The sequence below is a fragment of the Schistocerca americana genome, chromosome 4, assembly GCF_021461395.2.
Source record: "Schistocerca americana isolate TAMUIC-IGC-003095 chromosome 4, iqSchAmer2.1, whole genome shotgun sequence".
Taxonomy (NCBI): Eukaryota; Metazoa; Arthropoda; class Insecta; order Orthoptera; family Acrididae; genus Schistocerca; species Schistocerca americana.
In genome coordinates this window covers 839,327,052-839,344,632 of record NC_060122.1, presented here as the reverse complement: position 1 = coordinate 839,344,632, position 17,581 = coordinate 839,327,052, and the positions used below count along the sequence as shown (strand labels likewise).

General features: G+C 44.7%; 1 protein-coding gene across 1 annotated transcript in view; it reads left to right on the top strand.

The window, feature by feature from the left end:
* The window catches only part of LOC124612837 (serine protease persephone-like), a 42,335-nt gene extending 28,850 nt beyond the window's left edge, over positions 1-13,485 (top strand). The window contains exons 5-7 of the mRNA XM_047141263.1: positions 2,208-2,461; positions 8,148-8,299; positions 12,682-13,485. Coding sequence (XP_046997219.1) covers positions 2,208-2,461; positions 8,148-8,299; positions 12,682-12,843 — 568 coding nt within the window. The 3' untranslated portion in view covers positions 12,844-13,485. The remainder of the gene's footprint in view (positions 1-2,207; positions 2,462-8,147; positions 8,300-12,681) is intronic.
* Positions 13,486-17,581: the final 4,096 nt, after the last annotated feature.

The window sequence follows — 17,581 nt, the reverse complement described above, 5'->3', positions numbered from 1 at the left end:
AGCGTGTTGAAAGATTAACAGACAGACACACGGTGGTTTTAGAGATTTATTATGAGTATAGATTAGTTTTTCATCATTTGCAAAATCCATTTATTCACTTGTTTGATATACTTCGCTCCAGCCGACGAGTTGAACTTCACCTGTTTTGGTGCAGAGCCATCTGCTTGCACCCTCTGCTTTGGTCTGCTGCTTTCCTTCGTTAACAAATGGAACCTAGTCTCGACCACAAATAACAAGTTGGCACAGAAAATTAATAGGATTCCTTCCAAAACAGTCCAAATATCGCTGAGAAATTGACTTTTAATATCCACTCTCCTACTGCGGTACGCTTTTTACAGAATTCTCAGTGTTTCCTCAGAGTTAGTTCCCCATGAAAAATGTACCAAACACTTTTCTGATGCTCCTGTTACGTCAGGTACTTCATATTTCGTAGACCTATAATAGACGATCGTCCGATACGTAATTTTGCGCTCTTTCCGGATTTTGTATCTGTGATTTCAGTTTAAGAATGTTCAGTGGAAGTACGGTAGTTACACATTTCTTAAGTGTTACAAATGAAGAGCAAACTCCTTATAAACTTTCTTCAGTTATTAATAAATTTTAGTTGACAATTAATGGTTCAAACGAAACATTTCTGGGAAGAGAAGGGGTTTCAATTTGCCTGTTTCAACGGAATACATATAACTCGAGCACTTCAAAAAGTTGTTTAAATAAAGATTCTTCAGATCAAGTAGCCACTTGAGATAAGTTTTTAAGTAACGTATTTTAATACAACACATAGAAATCATGAACATCACGTCTGTGCTGCAATAAGATATTGTCTCCTTGCGCTCATAACTTCAGGTGATGAAGGTTTGATACTAATTTTATTTCATTGTTCATAAATAAGATGTTATATTGAATATTTTTCATGATGCTCACAATGAAGCTATAATTTTGCAACGTGATTTTGATAATAATATCACGTTTAAGTTTAAATGGTTGTTGTACATGACAGGTTCAGATTAACAGTATGGATAGTCTGCAAAAATCAGCAGAGAGCTCTAACTGGGGAGGCATCAAAAATGGTGTCCCTTAGGGTTCAGTCTTGGGTCCCTTATTGTTCTTAATATATATTAATGGGTTGCCACTCTATATTCATGAAGATGCTGATGATAAAATTATAGTAATGACACCCAACAAACAAGAGTTAGCTGAGGAAATTGTAAACAATGTCTTTCAGAAAATTATGAAGTGGGTCTCTGCAAATGGACTCTCGGTAAATTTTCAGAAAACACAGTGTGCATAACTCTGTACAATAAATGGCGTATCGCCATTGATAAATATTGACTTTGAACAGAAACCTGTTGCTAAGACCGAATATTCAAAATTTCGGGAGTGTGCATTGATGAGAAACCGAATTGGAAGAAACACATTGATGGTCTGCTGAAACGGTTATGTTCATATACATATACTGTTGGGTTACTGGAAATTTTGCTGATAAACGTATCAGTAAATTAGCCTGTTATGGCTATTTTCATTTACTGTCTTCAAATGGTATCATATTTTGGAGTAATTCATGACTAACAGAAAAAGTATTCATTGCAGAAAAGCGAGTAATCAGAATAATAGCTGGAGTCTACCCAAGATCACCTGGCAGACATTTATTTAAGGAACTCGGGATATTCGCAGTACCTTCGCAATACATATACTTACTTATAAAATTTGTTGTTGATAACCCATGCCAGTTCAAAAATAATAGTGAAGTTCATAGCTACAACACTAGAAGAAAGGGTGATCTTCACTATTTTAGGCTAAATCTGACTTTGGTACAGAAAGGGCTGAATTATGCTGCCACAAAAGCCATTGATTATTTCCCAAATAGCATTAAAAATCTGACAGATAGCCAACCAACATTTAAAAGCAAGTTGAAAGAATTTGTGAATGATAACTCCTTATACTCAATAGATGAATTTTTAGATATGAAGTGGCAATTGTAATATATATCATTACGAAATGCCGTATTCATGATCTATGGAACAAGTATTAATGTAAAGTAATGCTCTTGATTTGAAAACAGTAAATAAAAGTTAATTGTCTTGTCTGTCTAATTCCTTGTGACAAATTTGCTTAGAGGTACCGTTTACGGTCGTTAAAGAGACTGGCATCCACGTGAGAGAATCTGTTCTACATTAAAGCAGGGATAATCCCGGATGTTTGGATTGCAGGAGGAGACCTCTGCGGGTGCAGATCGGGACGCTGGAGATCCCGCCCACGGAGGGCAGTGACTCCATGTACGGAGTGAAGGAGGTGGTCGTCCACCCGGGCTACAAGCGGCCCTACTACGCCAACGACATCGCGCTCCTGAGGCTGGACCGGCGGGTGCAGTTCTCGGACTCCGTGTTCCCCGCCTGCCTGTACACGGAGGGCGGCGACCCGCCCACGCTCACCGCCACCGGCTGGGGCGCGACCACGGCCAGCGGTGGGTAGGCCTACCTGCGCCGCGCCGCACCGCCACTGTAGCCTCGCCGCCACTGTAGCCTGTACCACGTCCGTACACCGTCCTCTCCCACTGTAACACCGCGGTCATTCACAACAACATTAACGCAGCACAACGGGCGATACTCGTTCCACTTCTGCTTTACAGTTACACACATTATACAAGAGCGGAAGGCAGTTAACGGTAAAAGAAATCTGTTAGGATGAATCTACGTCCAACTTATACACAGTCATCCTACTCACTCACTAAACACACACTCACACCTATTCCACAGCCAGCCGTAGTGGCCAAGCGGTTCTAGGCGCTTCAGTCTGGGACCGCACGACCAGGCATGGATGTGTGTGATGTCCTTAGGTTAGTTAGGTCTAAGTAGTTGTAAGTTCTAGGGACTGATGACCCTTGATGTTAAGTCCCAAAGTGCTCAGAGCCATTTGAACCTATTCCACACTGGTGCATTCCTCCTGTTTCTGTTTTACCACGGAAACACTGATTGTGTCATTGTGTCGCTCTGTTGTCATCCATCCACACAGACACATTACATAAATGCTCAGACACCATCAGCGACCAACCCACTCATCCCCCCACCCCCACCCCCCCAAGCCTCCACTATATATTCGTTTTGATACACGCAAACTGTTAGTCCTGCAGAAAAACGAACATGACCCTTTTGTACGACGTTTAATGTAGTTAAATGTTCTACAGGGATACGTTTCTCGCCAGAGGCAACGGATTTCGAGCTACTCAAGGAAATGTACAAATGTGACCTTCAAACGCACCTCCACCCCCATACTCAACCGTCACCACTCAGGAGCCCTAGTGTACTGTTCCTGACACTCCCTCATACCACAGTTATGTTATGTTATGTTATGCTATGTTAACCGGGGGCCTAGAAACGACGGAGAGGTTCCGTCCCCGCCGCAGCCGCAGTGGTCCGCAACCCCACGACGACTACCGCAGTCCACTTCACCCCTCTGCCGCCCCACACCGAACCCAGGGTTATTGTGCGGTTCGGACCCCGGTGGACCCCCCAGGGAACGTCTCACACCAGACGAGTGTAGCCCCTATGTTTGCGTGGTACAGCAATGGTGCTGTACTCGTATGTGGAGAACTTGTTTTGTGCAGCAATCGCCGACATAGTGAAACTGAGGCGGAATAAGGGGAACCAGCACGCATTCGCCGAGGCAGATAGAAAACCGCCTAAAAACCATCAACAGACTGGCCAGCTCACCGGACCTCGACACTAATCCGCCGGGTGGATTCGTGCCGGGAAAGCCCTAATACCACAGTACAAACATGTCTGACTACACGAATTGTTTCCGATATTCCACCTTTTCTGGTCAGTATCGATTGGACTCTTACACCACCAGCATAGTCGGTTGTTTCGTTAGCATTATTAATTTAAACGTGCCCGTGAAGGTACCGAAAGAAAAACGACTTTTGTAAACGTTACGCTAAAACTAATTAGGCAGGTAATTCGATACAAATTTAACCCGTAGAAACACAGTAGTTTCGTAGTCAGAAGAACTGATGAGTAAAACAATATAATTTTTTTCTGCTGCTTAAATTCGCAAAATTGTTACATAAAATTTACACAAACATCAGTTTTACAATTTTCGAGTGATCGACTAAGCCAGTGGCGTAATGCCACTGAATGAAGGTCAAAAAATTTCCAATGTGGGAAATAATTCGTGCACTCGCAAATGTTCGTAGGAGCGAATACCACCCAGAACATACTAGAAACCATGACCGGGATGGAGGGGTGGAGGGGGGGGGGGGAGAGTGTGTGAGTAGGGTGCCTTTGCAGGTCAATCTTGTACGTTTTTCTTGAATTATTCGACAACTAAAGCCTCAAGCGAAAACGGATCCCAGTACGGAATTTAAGTACACTAAATTTCCTCCACCGCAAGACCGCTACGGTCGCAGGTTCGAATCCTGCCTCGGGCATGGATGTTTGTGATGTCCTTAGGTTACTTAGGTTTAACTAGTTCTAAGTTCTAGGGGACTAATGACCTCAGCAGTTGTCCCATAGTGCTCAGAGCCATTTGAACCATTTTGATTAAATTTCCTACAAATAGTCTCGTCCATTATTCTTTTCTGAAGCACTATTACTTTGCATGTAGCGAAAGAGAGAGTATGAGAACCTCCCGCAGCGTTTGGAGGCTACATATAACATTGTGGGTTGCATAAAACGATATCGGTAGGGACAGCTGCGTCACCGTTGACATTTCCTTTATTCGACGGAAGTGCCGGCAAACGAAATGGCTCGCAGCAGGCGGCCGAACTCCTCAGCAGGGGAGTCCTGGCCAGATAAGCCATACGCAGTTTTCATTTATTTTTTGTGCAGGTGTGTATTCCAGCATAGTGCTGAAACTGTGCTAGTCCACAATGAAAACTCATTTTACAGACGCAGCTATTCGATCAAATGACCGACGCAGGGAACTGGTTTCGAAGGTACCTTCGCGAGAGAGTGAAATTTTTATATCTGTGCACAGCTGATAAACAGCAGAAATACGGACAAATAATAAATGAACAGAAAGTTATAGGATTTATTGCTGTGAACATTGCTTGGAAATTTAACAGTAAGTGCTTAGAGATCCATATTTATTGAGATTATACCACAGACGGCAGTAATTTGGTGGTAGAAATGTCAAAAACTTAAGTTCCTTTCTCATACTCACTTTTTAACGTCTTACGGCATGATATCCTGAAATAAGTTTTCACTGAAGCAGTCGTCATCATTACAAGCTGAACCAGAAATCTACCGATGAAATTCAGGGATACATTCTGAGTTTTGATGTAAGAGTCGCGTCAACTCGAGTAGTTATGTAATTACAGTATGCGGTTCGTCACACCACGTACCGCTGTTTCTGTGAGAACACCTTCACAGCAGTGGAAAGCCCTGTAGTACACAGCCACCAAAACGAAGAACGCAAAACGCAGAGCGACGATACGGCCGTCAGGCAGAAGCGAAAGTGCCGCGTCGTGGTGGTCCGTCACTGCGGCCCGCAACACCTCAGCACACACACACACACACACACACACACACACACACACACACACACACACTGCTGCACATCACTGCAGAGTCACTGCTGGCCTGCTGGAAAGATGTATCCGAGACAAGATGAACTGATACCGAATGCAAGTTTTAGGTCGAAGAGTAATGTGGGCGTTACTTTTTCCAGCAGCAGGTACCATGTATGCTTGGAAAAGGTTCATTTCTCCTAAAAACATGCAGCGCATATCGTCGACATTTACACGGTAATGCCGACGGTCTGAGTGCAATTCAGATAGCGAGATAAATGGAGGAAAGAAAGTGATCGTAATGAAGTACTTTGTAACGAAACTTCGTGGCAGATTAAAACTGAGCTCCCGAAGCACGACTCACGCCCGGTACTCACAGCTTTACTTCTGCCAGTACCTCGTCTCCTACCTTCCAAACTTGACAGAAGCTCTCCTGCGAACCTTGCAGAACTAGCACTCCTGAAAGAAAGGATACTTTGTAACGAGCCGCCGCTGTCTACACACTCCTTAAACCGTCGTACTCAGACAATATACCTGAACAACAGCAGAAATTTTGCCTGTTGAGGTCACGTTCAGCATGCCTGTGACTAGATTCTCTGGTCTGTGATACCTAATAGTACGTTTCCAAGTCTGCGTGTCCCTCTACGTTCTGTTGCAATAAGGCCACTAACGGTGGACCAACATACAAGTCACTCCTGCATCACTGAGTGAATGCCGGGATTAGTACGGTCCTGAAACTACGCCCCGTTTGAAGTCTCACTATACTTCCTGTGCACTCACTCTGATAGCAAGTACGCTGACGGAAAAAAAAAATCGCAGGACTAGGAAGGAGTTGCCCGACGTAAACGAAAGTTGGTAGGAGTGTCTCTAGTTCTGAAATATGATGTCTATTCACATTTTGCACCAATCGCATAAGAGTGGTAGTAGTTGCGTCACAATGAGGATGCAAATCAGTTTGGCTCTGAATGCACGCCATAACGGTCGTGACCATTAATCACCTTTGAGACTGGACTTTATGAGCCAGCCAAGAATGCGTTTAAGGCGCCAAAGACGCAATCATCGACCAACGCAAAAGGTCGTGTAATAGGCCTACGAGAAGCTTGATGTTCCTTCTGCATACTGCAGAAAGGCTTATCGAGAAAGTAGGCACTGTAAGTGACTGCTGGCAGCGGTGATGACGAGAACGTACAGTCGCAAGAGCACCGGGCTCCGGACGGCCATGTCGCTCTGCCGAGAGAGAAGAACGTTCTATTCGGTGTACGGCTGTGGCGCATCATACTCCATCTGCAGCAGTCGGCACCACATGGCACAACGAACTGTTGCAAATTGGTCACTTCTGAGACAGCTCCGAGCCAGACCGACCCCAGATCACCGTCATTTGTGACTTCAGTGGTGTCAAGCGAGAGCTCCCTGCAGGGCAGGTTAGTGGTCTGATGGACTCTGGTCCTGCCTTGGTGCACTGTTGGCCGTGTGGTGGTTAGTAGGAGGCCAGTTGAGGTCCTGCAACCAACCTGTCTGTGTGCTGGAGACATCGCACCTACACCTGCAGTTATGGTCCGGAGTGTGATTTCATGTGACAGCAGGAGCAGTCTCGTGATTATCCCACGCGCCCTGACTGCAAATTGGTACGTCAGTCTGGTGATTCGACCTGTCGTGCTGCCATTCGTGAAAAGCTCTCAAGGGGGTGTTTTCCAACAGGATAACGCTCCTCCACATACCGCTGTTGTAAGCCAACATGCTGTACAAAGTGTTGGCATGTCGTCGGTCACCAGATCTGTGTCCAGTCGAGCACATATATGACGTCATCGGTGAACAGCTCCAGCTTGATCCACAACCTGCATTTACCCTACGCGTACTGACCGATCAAGTAGAGTATACGTGAGACTCCATACCACAAACTGACATCCGGCAACTGTACAACACAATGCATGCACGTTTCATGGTTGCATTCAACATTCTGGCAGTTACACCGGTTATTAATATATCAGCAGTTCACATTTGCAATGGCTTATTTCGCGATTATATTAACATGAGATCTCGCAATGTTAATCACTTAAATATGTTTCCAAGACAAATGTAGTCCCGAAATTTCGTTACTCTACATTAATTATTCTTTTGTGCTCCAAATTTCTTTTTCCGTCAGTGTACGTCTGTAGTGCCGTACCATATTGAATGTGTGAGGACTGTTCACCAAATATTATCTGGTATACTGACTTCGTAATATATTGACCTTGTAACATAATGACTTTATAAAATATTGAGTTGTTCTACGTCATACAGCATTATTGTGCATCTGATGTGTGAATGATTTAAGTAATTAATAGTACTAGTATAATTACAAAACGTAATTTTTTCTGGACATATGAGCACCTGCATCTTCGAACTACGAGCCTGTGTCAGCAGAAAGAGGTAGTATTATCTGCCTGTGATGAGAAGTAGATTAACTGCATCCTAATATTTTTCTTCTGTTTCTTATTTTGTGTGAATAAATGGATCATTCCTCTGTGCATAGAGCCTTGTATGTAGTGAGACGCACCGGTTACGACGGTTATAAACATTTATAGTTACTCCTCTAGATATCAGTCACTTCCTCGTGCAGCCGAGGGTAAAAGATATTAACAGTCCTTCTTCGACCTCTTTGCAGGAACGAGGATGAGCCCGCTGCTGCTGAAAACAACGATTTCCCCGTTCCCGCTGTCGCACTGCCAGAGGACTTACGAGAACAAGTTCCCCAGCGGGCTGGACTCGTCGGTGATCTGCGCCGGCGACCCGCAGGGGAAGGCCGACACCTGCGTCGTAAGTACTTCAGGCCAGTTCTGCGCATTGGCGTAAGCACATCATGCAAAAATGCGATGATGGAAACTGCAATTCATTCACCATTCAGACGTCAAAACGACTCCACGTTTCTTCTTTACGTGAGAGTGACGTAGTTTTAAGGACACAGCCTGGCAAAAATAAAAAGTGAAGCTGGCAAAAGTGGAGGGGAGAAGGAAATGAAACTTAAGGGGTGGGAGGGTGTGTGATGTTATTTCAGTGATTACAAAGACGAGTCAGGTGTCAGTTCAGCGATTACAAAAAGAAATGTTCAAATGTGTGTGAAATCTTACGGGACTTAACTGCTAAGGTCATCAGTCCCTAAGCTTACACACTACTTAACCTAAATTATCCTAAGGACAAACACACACACCCATGCCCGACGGAGGACTCGAACCTCCGCCGGGACCAGCCGCACAGTCCATGACTGCAGCGCCCGAGACCGCTCGGCTAATCCCGCGCGACAGTGATTACAAAATCGAGTCAAATTTAGGAAGGGCTTGCACGCTGGGGACGGCGTCACGCAGCCGTCGCATCCCCTCCTGGTGCAAGCTGGCCTGCGACTGCTCGGACTGGTCCGTCACGCCCTGGATGATGCAGGCACGCAGGTGGAGCTGACGTCCCAGCTGGTAGCGCACGTGTCCTGCCTACGACAGATCGGGGGATCTCGCTGGCCACGGCAGTAGCTCAGTGTCGCGTAACCACTTCACAGAGACACGTACTACGTATGATTTATACTCCGCAAGCCACCCAAGGGTGTGTGGCGGAGAGCACTTTATGTGCCAGTGTCATTACCTCCCTTTCCTGTTCCAGTCGGGTATGGTTCGCGGGAAGAACGACTGCCGGAAAGCCTCCGTGCGCGCTGGAATCTCTCTAATTTTATATTCGTGATCTCCTCTCGAGGTATAAGTAGGTGGAAGCAATATATTCGATACCTCATCCAGAAACGCAGCCTCTCGAAATCTGGACAGCAAGCAAGCTACACCTCGATGCAAAGCGCCTCTCTTGCAGAGTCTGCCACTTGAGTTTGCTGAACATCTCCGTAACGCTATCACGCTTACCAAATAACCCTGTGACGAAACGCGCCGCTCTTCTTTGGATATCTCCTCTGACAACCCGACTTGGTACGGATCCCACACTGATGAGCAATACTCAAGTATAGGTCGAACGAGTGTTTTGTAAGCCACCTCCTTTGTTGATGGACTACATTTTCTAAGGACTCTCCCAATGAATCTCAACCTGGCACCCGCCGAATCAACAATTAATGTTATATGATCATTCCACTTGAAATCGTTCCGCACGCATACTCCCAGATATTTTACAGAAGTAACTGCTACCAGTGTTTGATCCGCTATCATATAATCATACAATAAAGTATTCTTCTTTCTATCTATTCGCAATACATTATATTTGTCTATGTTGAGGGTCAGTTGCCACTCCCTGCACCAAGTGCCTATCCGCTGCAGATCTTCCTGCATTTCGATGCAGTTTTCTAACGCTGCAACTTCTCTGTATACTACAGCATCATCCGCAAAAACTGCATGGGACTCCCGACACTATCTACTAGATCATTTATATATATTGTGAAAAGCAATGGTCCCATAACAATCCACTAGGTCATTTGTATATATTGTGAAAAGCAATGGTCCCATAACACTCCCCTGTGGCACGCCAGAGGTTACTTTAACGTCTGTAGACGTCTCTCCATTGACAACAACATGCTGTGTTCTGTTTGCTAAAAACTCTTCAATGCAGCCAGACAGCTCGTCTGATATTCCGTAGGCTCTTACTTTGTTTATCAGGCGACAGTGCAGAACTGTATCGAACGTCTTCCAGAAGTCAAGGAAAATAGCATCTACCTGGGAGCCTGTATCTAATATTTTCTGGGTCTCATGAACAAATAAAGCGAGTTGGGTCTGACACAACCGCATCGCACGGAAAGACACAGGTGAGAGCGTAGGCTGTCCGGGAGGTGCCGCAGGGCCGGCCAGCTCTCTGCCGCTGCCAGCCATCACCTCAGGTCACGCATGGTGAGTTCGCAAATCGTGGCGCTGGGACTAACACCGCCGTGCTTCTCCACATCATTTGAAGAACGGGACGCCGGCGTACTTGTCGACGATGGTCATCCGCGGCGGTGCAGAACCACAGTTCATCGCCAAAGACAACGCGACGCCAGACATCCGTTTCACTGTCCCAGAACCACTCTAAAAGCAGCCGTCCGTGTCACGGCAGGCGTGTCGTCACTCCCCTAGTCCGACTGCTGCCAGCCGGCCTCCGTCCAGTGGTGCAGGCAGACGCACAGTCCAGTACTTGTTGATTGGTGGCAGTCGCGGACGTGAATGAGCTGCAGAGTGGTCGGTGCACAACTCAGCGAGCCTCCATTCTGGTGGTCAGACTTGGGCTGTCCTCACGTTCCCATCCAGTCCAACGTAAGGCCGCTGTCACATCCGAATATGCCACGAATGTGGATACTGCACTATTCGAACAGCCGGCCAAATGGACGCCCACAACTACCCCTGTCGAACTCAGTCAGTTGCCGATAACGTTGTCTCGCGGAAGTATCCGGCAGCTGCGCGTCCTTCACGGTGATTAAAAACGTCTGACGCCGCCGTTACGCCTCTTATATACCCTACCAGGCCTGGCGACAACACGAAACGCAGACGTCACTAACATACACTGGTGGCCGATCTACCTGTCACAGACAATTCCCGCTCTAATCATTTAGATATCCGCACACGGCGTGCACGAGTACCAAGTTACATTGACATCTAATCGAGTGTGCTAAATGGTTCACTTATGTTTGTCAGGCAATATCTACCTGCATGGCTGCCAATGCGTATGTCAAAATAACGTGTTATCTGTCACATAACAAACTTTTGAATTATATAAATTGAATATGAGCATCTTTCTTTCAAAGCATTTATGGTACTTTTGTTGGACGACATGTACATTTCCAGTCATTTGAAATTCAGGTGAGCTCAATGTAAACCGAAGCGCCAAAGAAACTGGTATAATCACGCGTATTCAAATATGTAGATATATAAACAGTCATAATACGGTGCTGCGGTCGCCAAGCCTATATAAGACAACAAGTGTCTGGCGCAGATGTTAGATCGGTTACTGTTGTTACAATGGCAGGTTATCAAGATTTAACTGAGTTTTACCGCAGTGTTATAGTCGGCACACAAGCAATGGGACACGGTATGATGGAGATTTTCCCGTACGACTACTCCACGAGTGTACTGTGGATATGAGGAATCCGGTAAAACATCAAATCTCCGACATCGCTGCGGCCGGAAAAAGATCCTGCAAGAACGGGACCAACGACGATTGAAGAGAAACGTTCAACGCGATAGAAGTGCAACCCTTCCGCAAATTACCACAGATTTCAGTGCTGTGCGATCAACAAGTGTCAGCGTCCGAAATATTCAACAAAACATCATCGATATGGGCTTTCGGAGCCGAAGGCCCACTCGTATACCCTTGATGACTGCGTGACAAAAAGCTTTACTCCTCGTCTCGGCCCGTCAACACCGACATTGGACTGTTGATGACTGTTGCCTCATCGGACAAGTTTCGTTTCAAATTCTATCGAGCGGATGGACGTGTAAGGGTATGGAGACAACCCCATGAAACCATGGGCCCTGCATGTCAGCAGGGGACTGTTCAAACTGGTGGAGGCTCTGTAATGGTGTGGGGCGTGTGCAGTTGGAGTGATATGGGACCCGTGATACGTCTAAATTCAACTCTGACAGGTGACACGTACGTAACCATCCTGTCTGATGACCTGCATACATTCAAAAGAGATCTGAACCCCCTCGCACTCTTACGGATTTATTGACAGCCCTGCAGAATTCATGGTGCCAATTCCCTCCAGCACTACTTCAGACATTAGTCGTGTTGCGGCACTTCTTCCCGCAAGCGGGGGTCCTATACCTTATTAGACGGGTATAGCAGTTTCTTTGGGTCTTCAGTGTATATACGTGTTAGATGCACTTTCATTGCAACTAACAAAACTATTTTATAATAGCATATACTCAGTTTATTTATGTTCGTAATTCTTTTCCTTGTTTCCAGTCTATGATAGCGCAGCATTGTCGATAACCCATTTCAAATGGTAATGACCATCTTCAGTAATTCGGTACGCTGAGGATAATGTTTTGTGAACGTCGACTGGAAATAAAGAGAGGAAACGCTGTACCTCCTCGATCACTCTTTGCGTGGACTCTATTGTGTCGTAGTTGGTATTTATATTGACTCATTTCTCATCTCCAAAGAGTCACGCTAGAATCTATGGAGAAAGATGTGTGGGTGAGTCCTGTACTTAAATTTGTCTAACTAAACGATTGTTCGTTCTGTTTCAGGGTGATTCCGGAGGCCCTCTTCAAGTCATCGGAGAACGTGCTCCGTGTTCAATTGTCGGGATTACCAGCGTAGGGCCGAAACCGTGCGGCGGTTCCATACCCAGTGTGTACACGCGAGTCTCCAACTACCTAGACTGGATTGAGAAACACGTGTGGCCATAAAACATTATTCATAAACTAAACTGCTTATGGGAGTCGTAGTCATTGAACTTCGTCTTCCAGTACATACCTTCATACACTGTATTCCAGTTAGTTCTATGGCCAGTAAAGTGTACTGTCCGGCTGTCAAACTGTGATAACCTATATGTTTAGTGTAAGAATGCTCTCATACTATTTATTAGTTGTGAAAAGTGTCAGAGTTCAGTTTTGCACATTGTAATAATTGCTTCAAAGACGTATCGATATGAGAAAAATTTATGTCCCATAGGCAATACAACAACAACTTCTCATATATTTCGCATGTACTGTAATGAGACTTCAAATTTATCCAAGTCTAGTTGCTTACTTCCTGTTTTTGAAATGACTTCTGCATATTGCAAATAAGACAGCCAACAAAATAATTCACCGTCAGTCCCAGTTGGTATTATTCCTAATATAATTTCAGCATACATCAAACTTCGATTGACTGGACCACTCACACAACACGACGGATCTATAGAACTCTTACGTACTGTGTTCACAACAATTCAACTCACTACTGTTATTCATTTTCATAAAATGATAGTTGTTTATTTTGTAAATACTACATAACTATAGCAATGTACATACTAAAAGTTAGAGAAGTAAAGAAAAAATTATGACTTTTCCTTCACTTTTAATGGTCCTGTTTAATAGGGCCTAGCATGTCCGAAAACAGAATTTCTCTGACGTAATATGTTCCTGAGGAGAAATGTTGCGGTTTTAAGTTACACTTGTGTATTTATGTACATAGCATTTTGGACTCAGTATTGTATTAATGTACTCGACTTACAGCATTTTGTCGATTTCACATGAGTTTTAATAACAATATTCTATTAAATCCAGTGTTTCTGCTTCTTTACGGATGGATTAGACGACCGAGGACTGAGAATTCCAGGAATGGTGGCATTGGACTCTTGTACAGCTCTCCTTTCTGAAAGCTCAACACACTTTTTTTAACACTCTAGATAAATCAATCGAGTCTGAAACAAAACATGTTCGAAAGCAATATGGCTGACGCCTGACACCTGACGCCAGTCACTACCGCACATCGAGGGCAACATGCGCACGTGACTCTAAACTCTGCAACTCCCCGCATGGTGTAACTTGGAGGGTACAGTACACTGTACAGTGCTAGTATCATTTTCTCCCAGCCTATTCCATTTGTAGATGAAACGTGTGTGGAGACAGATAGTCCGTATCCTTCTGTACGAGCTCTGAATCCTCTAACTTTATCATCGCGGTCATTACACGAGAGATGTACCGGAGGAGGTAAAATGTTTCTTCACTCACTTTGGAACGTGGCCTCTTGGAATTTTGGTTCCAACTGTATGGCATGAAACAAGTAATACAGGGAAAAAAGCTAATTACCATGTCACATCCAGTTTACAGATTGTCTAGTGTAAGAGTATTCACACGGTGTCACATAATGGCCTTTTAAAACTTTGGTAGATTGTAAATGATTAAATTCATAAATCCTGTAGCAGAAAATGCGAAATAAAGTTTCCACAGCTGTAGGGAAGCTACGCCGCCATCCACTACTGCTGCAGACGGAAGACTGCAAACACACAACTGCATAAGTCTGCCCGAGCCTGTGTACAGCAACTTGTTTACTTAGTGACTGGCGTTCTTCTACGCACTCCATCCATCCACTGGCTCTTTGATGTAAACGGGACGCTGGTCAACGTGAGTCAGTGTACAGTTGTCCGCTCACCGTGCTTTACGTACTGTAATTACGACCCGTGGCTTAGGGGTGCCGTCACGGTAGCTCAGTTTGTTCGGTCAGATGGCCATCTGCCATTTGTAATTAAAAACATGAATTAAGTATTTAACAATAAACTTGAATGGGTGCCATGTGACGTCCTCCCAAATCACATGCCGAGAACAGTAACAAAAGAAAAGGGTAGCGTCTTTAAGTAATAATAAAACGTCCTGTGCCCTGGGTTCGAACCCAGCCATTGCTTAAATTTTGAATAAACATCAACAACAATAGCGGCCGAGGACTTCTGATATAAGGAGTCACCCTCGTTCGGCCAACGCTCATGTCAAAGAGGCCACAGAAGCGGACAGAGATTCTGGGCGACCTCTTGCCGTTGGTGTTGAGTAACTGCCCCTAAAAGGCGCAATAATTAGCAACGACCAACAGCATTAGGATGCAGATGGCAATGGAAACCGCTGCAATAAAGACAAACAATGCGCGTCCACGGGACATGTGGTCCGTAACAAGAAAATCTGTCATGATGATGTCTCCATTTGTAAAAGATTCCGGATCACTCCCTCACTCGGATCTATGGTAGGGGCTGCCAAGGGGAAGCTAACCATGTGAAAAAGACCGAATAACGAACGAAAGGGTGACATACTACGAGTCAGAACGTGGAATGTCACAAGTTTGAATGTGATGTGTAAGTTATAAAATTTGAAAAGGGAACTGCAAACACTCAGTTCATAGACCTACATAGTCAGTGAAGTAAAACGGGAAGAAGACATGGATTTCTGGTCAGAAGAGTATAGGGTAATATCAGCAGCAGCGGAAATGGTGTAACGAGAGTAGGGTTCGTTATGAACAGGAAACCCGGGCAGAGAGCGAGTTACTGTGAACACTTCAGTAAAATGATTGTTCTCATCAGAACAGACAGCAAACAAAAGCCAACAATAATTCATGCGTGCATACGATGTCACAAGCGGGAAGATGAAGAGATAGATAATGTGTATGAGGATGTTCAACACGAAGTTTGATGTGTTGGCAGAAGAGCCAACACCGTGTTGCTAGAGGAGGCCGAAATGCACGCGTTTACGCTCACGCAGACTGGCGTGAGGTCTGGAACAATTAAAGGAGTTGAGTCTAATTAATAAAGAACGTAGTTCTTGGAATACTTAACTTTAATCCATAATTGGAGAACATCGCTCTTGTTGATACATTAATAACAATCTCAATATAAACTGGTAATGGCGCCTTGCTAGGTCGTAGCAAATGACGTAGCTGAAGGCTATGCTAACTATCGTCTCGGCAAATGAGAGCGTATTTGTCAGTGAACCATTCCTAGCAACGTCGGCTGTACAACTGGGCGAGTGCTAGGAAGTCTCTCTAGACCTGCCGTGTGGCGGCGCTCGGTCTGCAATCAATGACAGTGGCGACACGCTGGTCCGACGTATACTAACGGACCGCGGCCGATTTAAAGGCTACCACCTAGCAAGTGTGGTGTCTGGCGGTGACACCACAAAGTTAAATTCGTAAAAGGAGTTGACAAGTAGGTACGAGTGAGGAGAAAGACTATTTGAGTTCCAATATAGACTTCATCTACCAACAGCGAACACATTGTTCAAAAGTTGCTGAAGAAGAAGCTATACTTGGAAAAGGCCGGGATATACAGGAAGATTCCAGCTGGATTACGTCATGATTAGAGATTTTGAAATCACCTATTGGACTATAAGGTGTGCCCAGCAGCAGATGTAGACCCCGATCACAGTTTAGTGATGATGAAAAGTAAGTAGAAGAATGAATGTGGGAAGATGTAGAATACTGAAGCAGTGAGGGATGGAGAGGTGCGTTTGAAGTTTTCTAAGGCTGCTAGGTACTGCGATAATAAATACCACAGTAGGCAGTTCAGTTGAAGAGTAATGTATATCTCTAGAAACGTCAATTGCAGAAGTTGGTTAGATAACGTAGGTACAAGGAAGATAACTTCAAAGGAACCTCAGGTAATAGAACAAATTCTTCAATTGATCGACGAAAAAAGGAAATACAAAAATGTGCAGGAACACAGAAATATAAGTGCCTTAGGAATGAAATAAATGGGAAGTGGAGGGAGGCCAAGACGAAATGCTTGCGATAAAAACGTAAAGAAATCTAAAAAGAAAGGTCGCGGGAAGAGCTGATTCAGCATGTAGGAGCGTCAAAGAAAACCTTCAGTGAAATTAAAAAGCAAGGGCGTTAATATTCAGAGTCCAACAGGAATTCCACTCTTAAATGCGGAGGAGAGAGCGGGTAGGTGGAAAGAACACACTGAAAGCCTCTACTAGGGAGAGAAGTTGTCTAATGACGTGACTGAGAAAGAAATGGCAGTCGATATAGAGGACATAGGGGATCCAGTACTGCAGTCAGAGTTTTCGCCAAGGCAAACGAGATAGATAACATTTCTTTGCAATATCTAGAACATTTGGAGGAAGTGGCAACCAAGCGGCTATTCATGGTGCTGTGTATAATCAATGAGTGTGGACAAATGCCAGCAGACTTAGGAAAAATATCACACACACAATCCCCAGCACAGCAAGAGCCAACAAGGGCGAGAACTCTCGCACAATCAACCTACCAACTCGCGCATCCAGGCTGCTGACAAGAATAGTATAGCTACGGGAGAAGAGAAAAAATTCGTTAGATGACGATCTGTTTTGATTTCGGCAAAGTAAGGCACCGGAGAGACAGTTATGACGCTGCGCTTGATAACAGAAACAAGAGTTAAGAAAAATCTAGACACATCCATAGGATTTGTAGATCTGGAAACAGCGTACGATGATGTTAAGTAGTGCATCATGTTTGAGTCCTAAGAAAAATACGAGTAAGCTATAAGGAGAGACAGGTAACGTAGAATATGTACAAGAACCAAGAAGGAACAATAAGAATCTACTACCAAGAATGAAGTGTTCGGATTAAAAATGGTGTACGCCAAGAATATACTCTTTCGCCTCTACTGTTTAGCCTATACATCAAAGAAACAATCCCAAA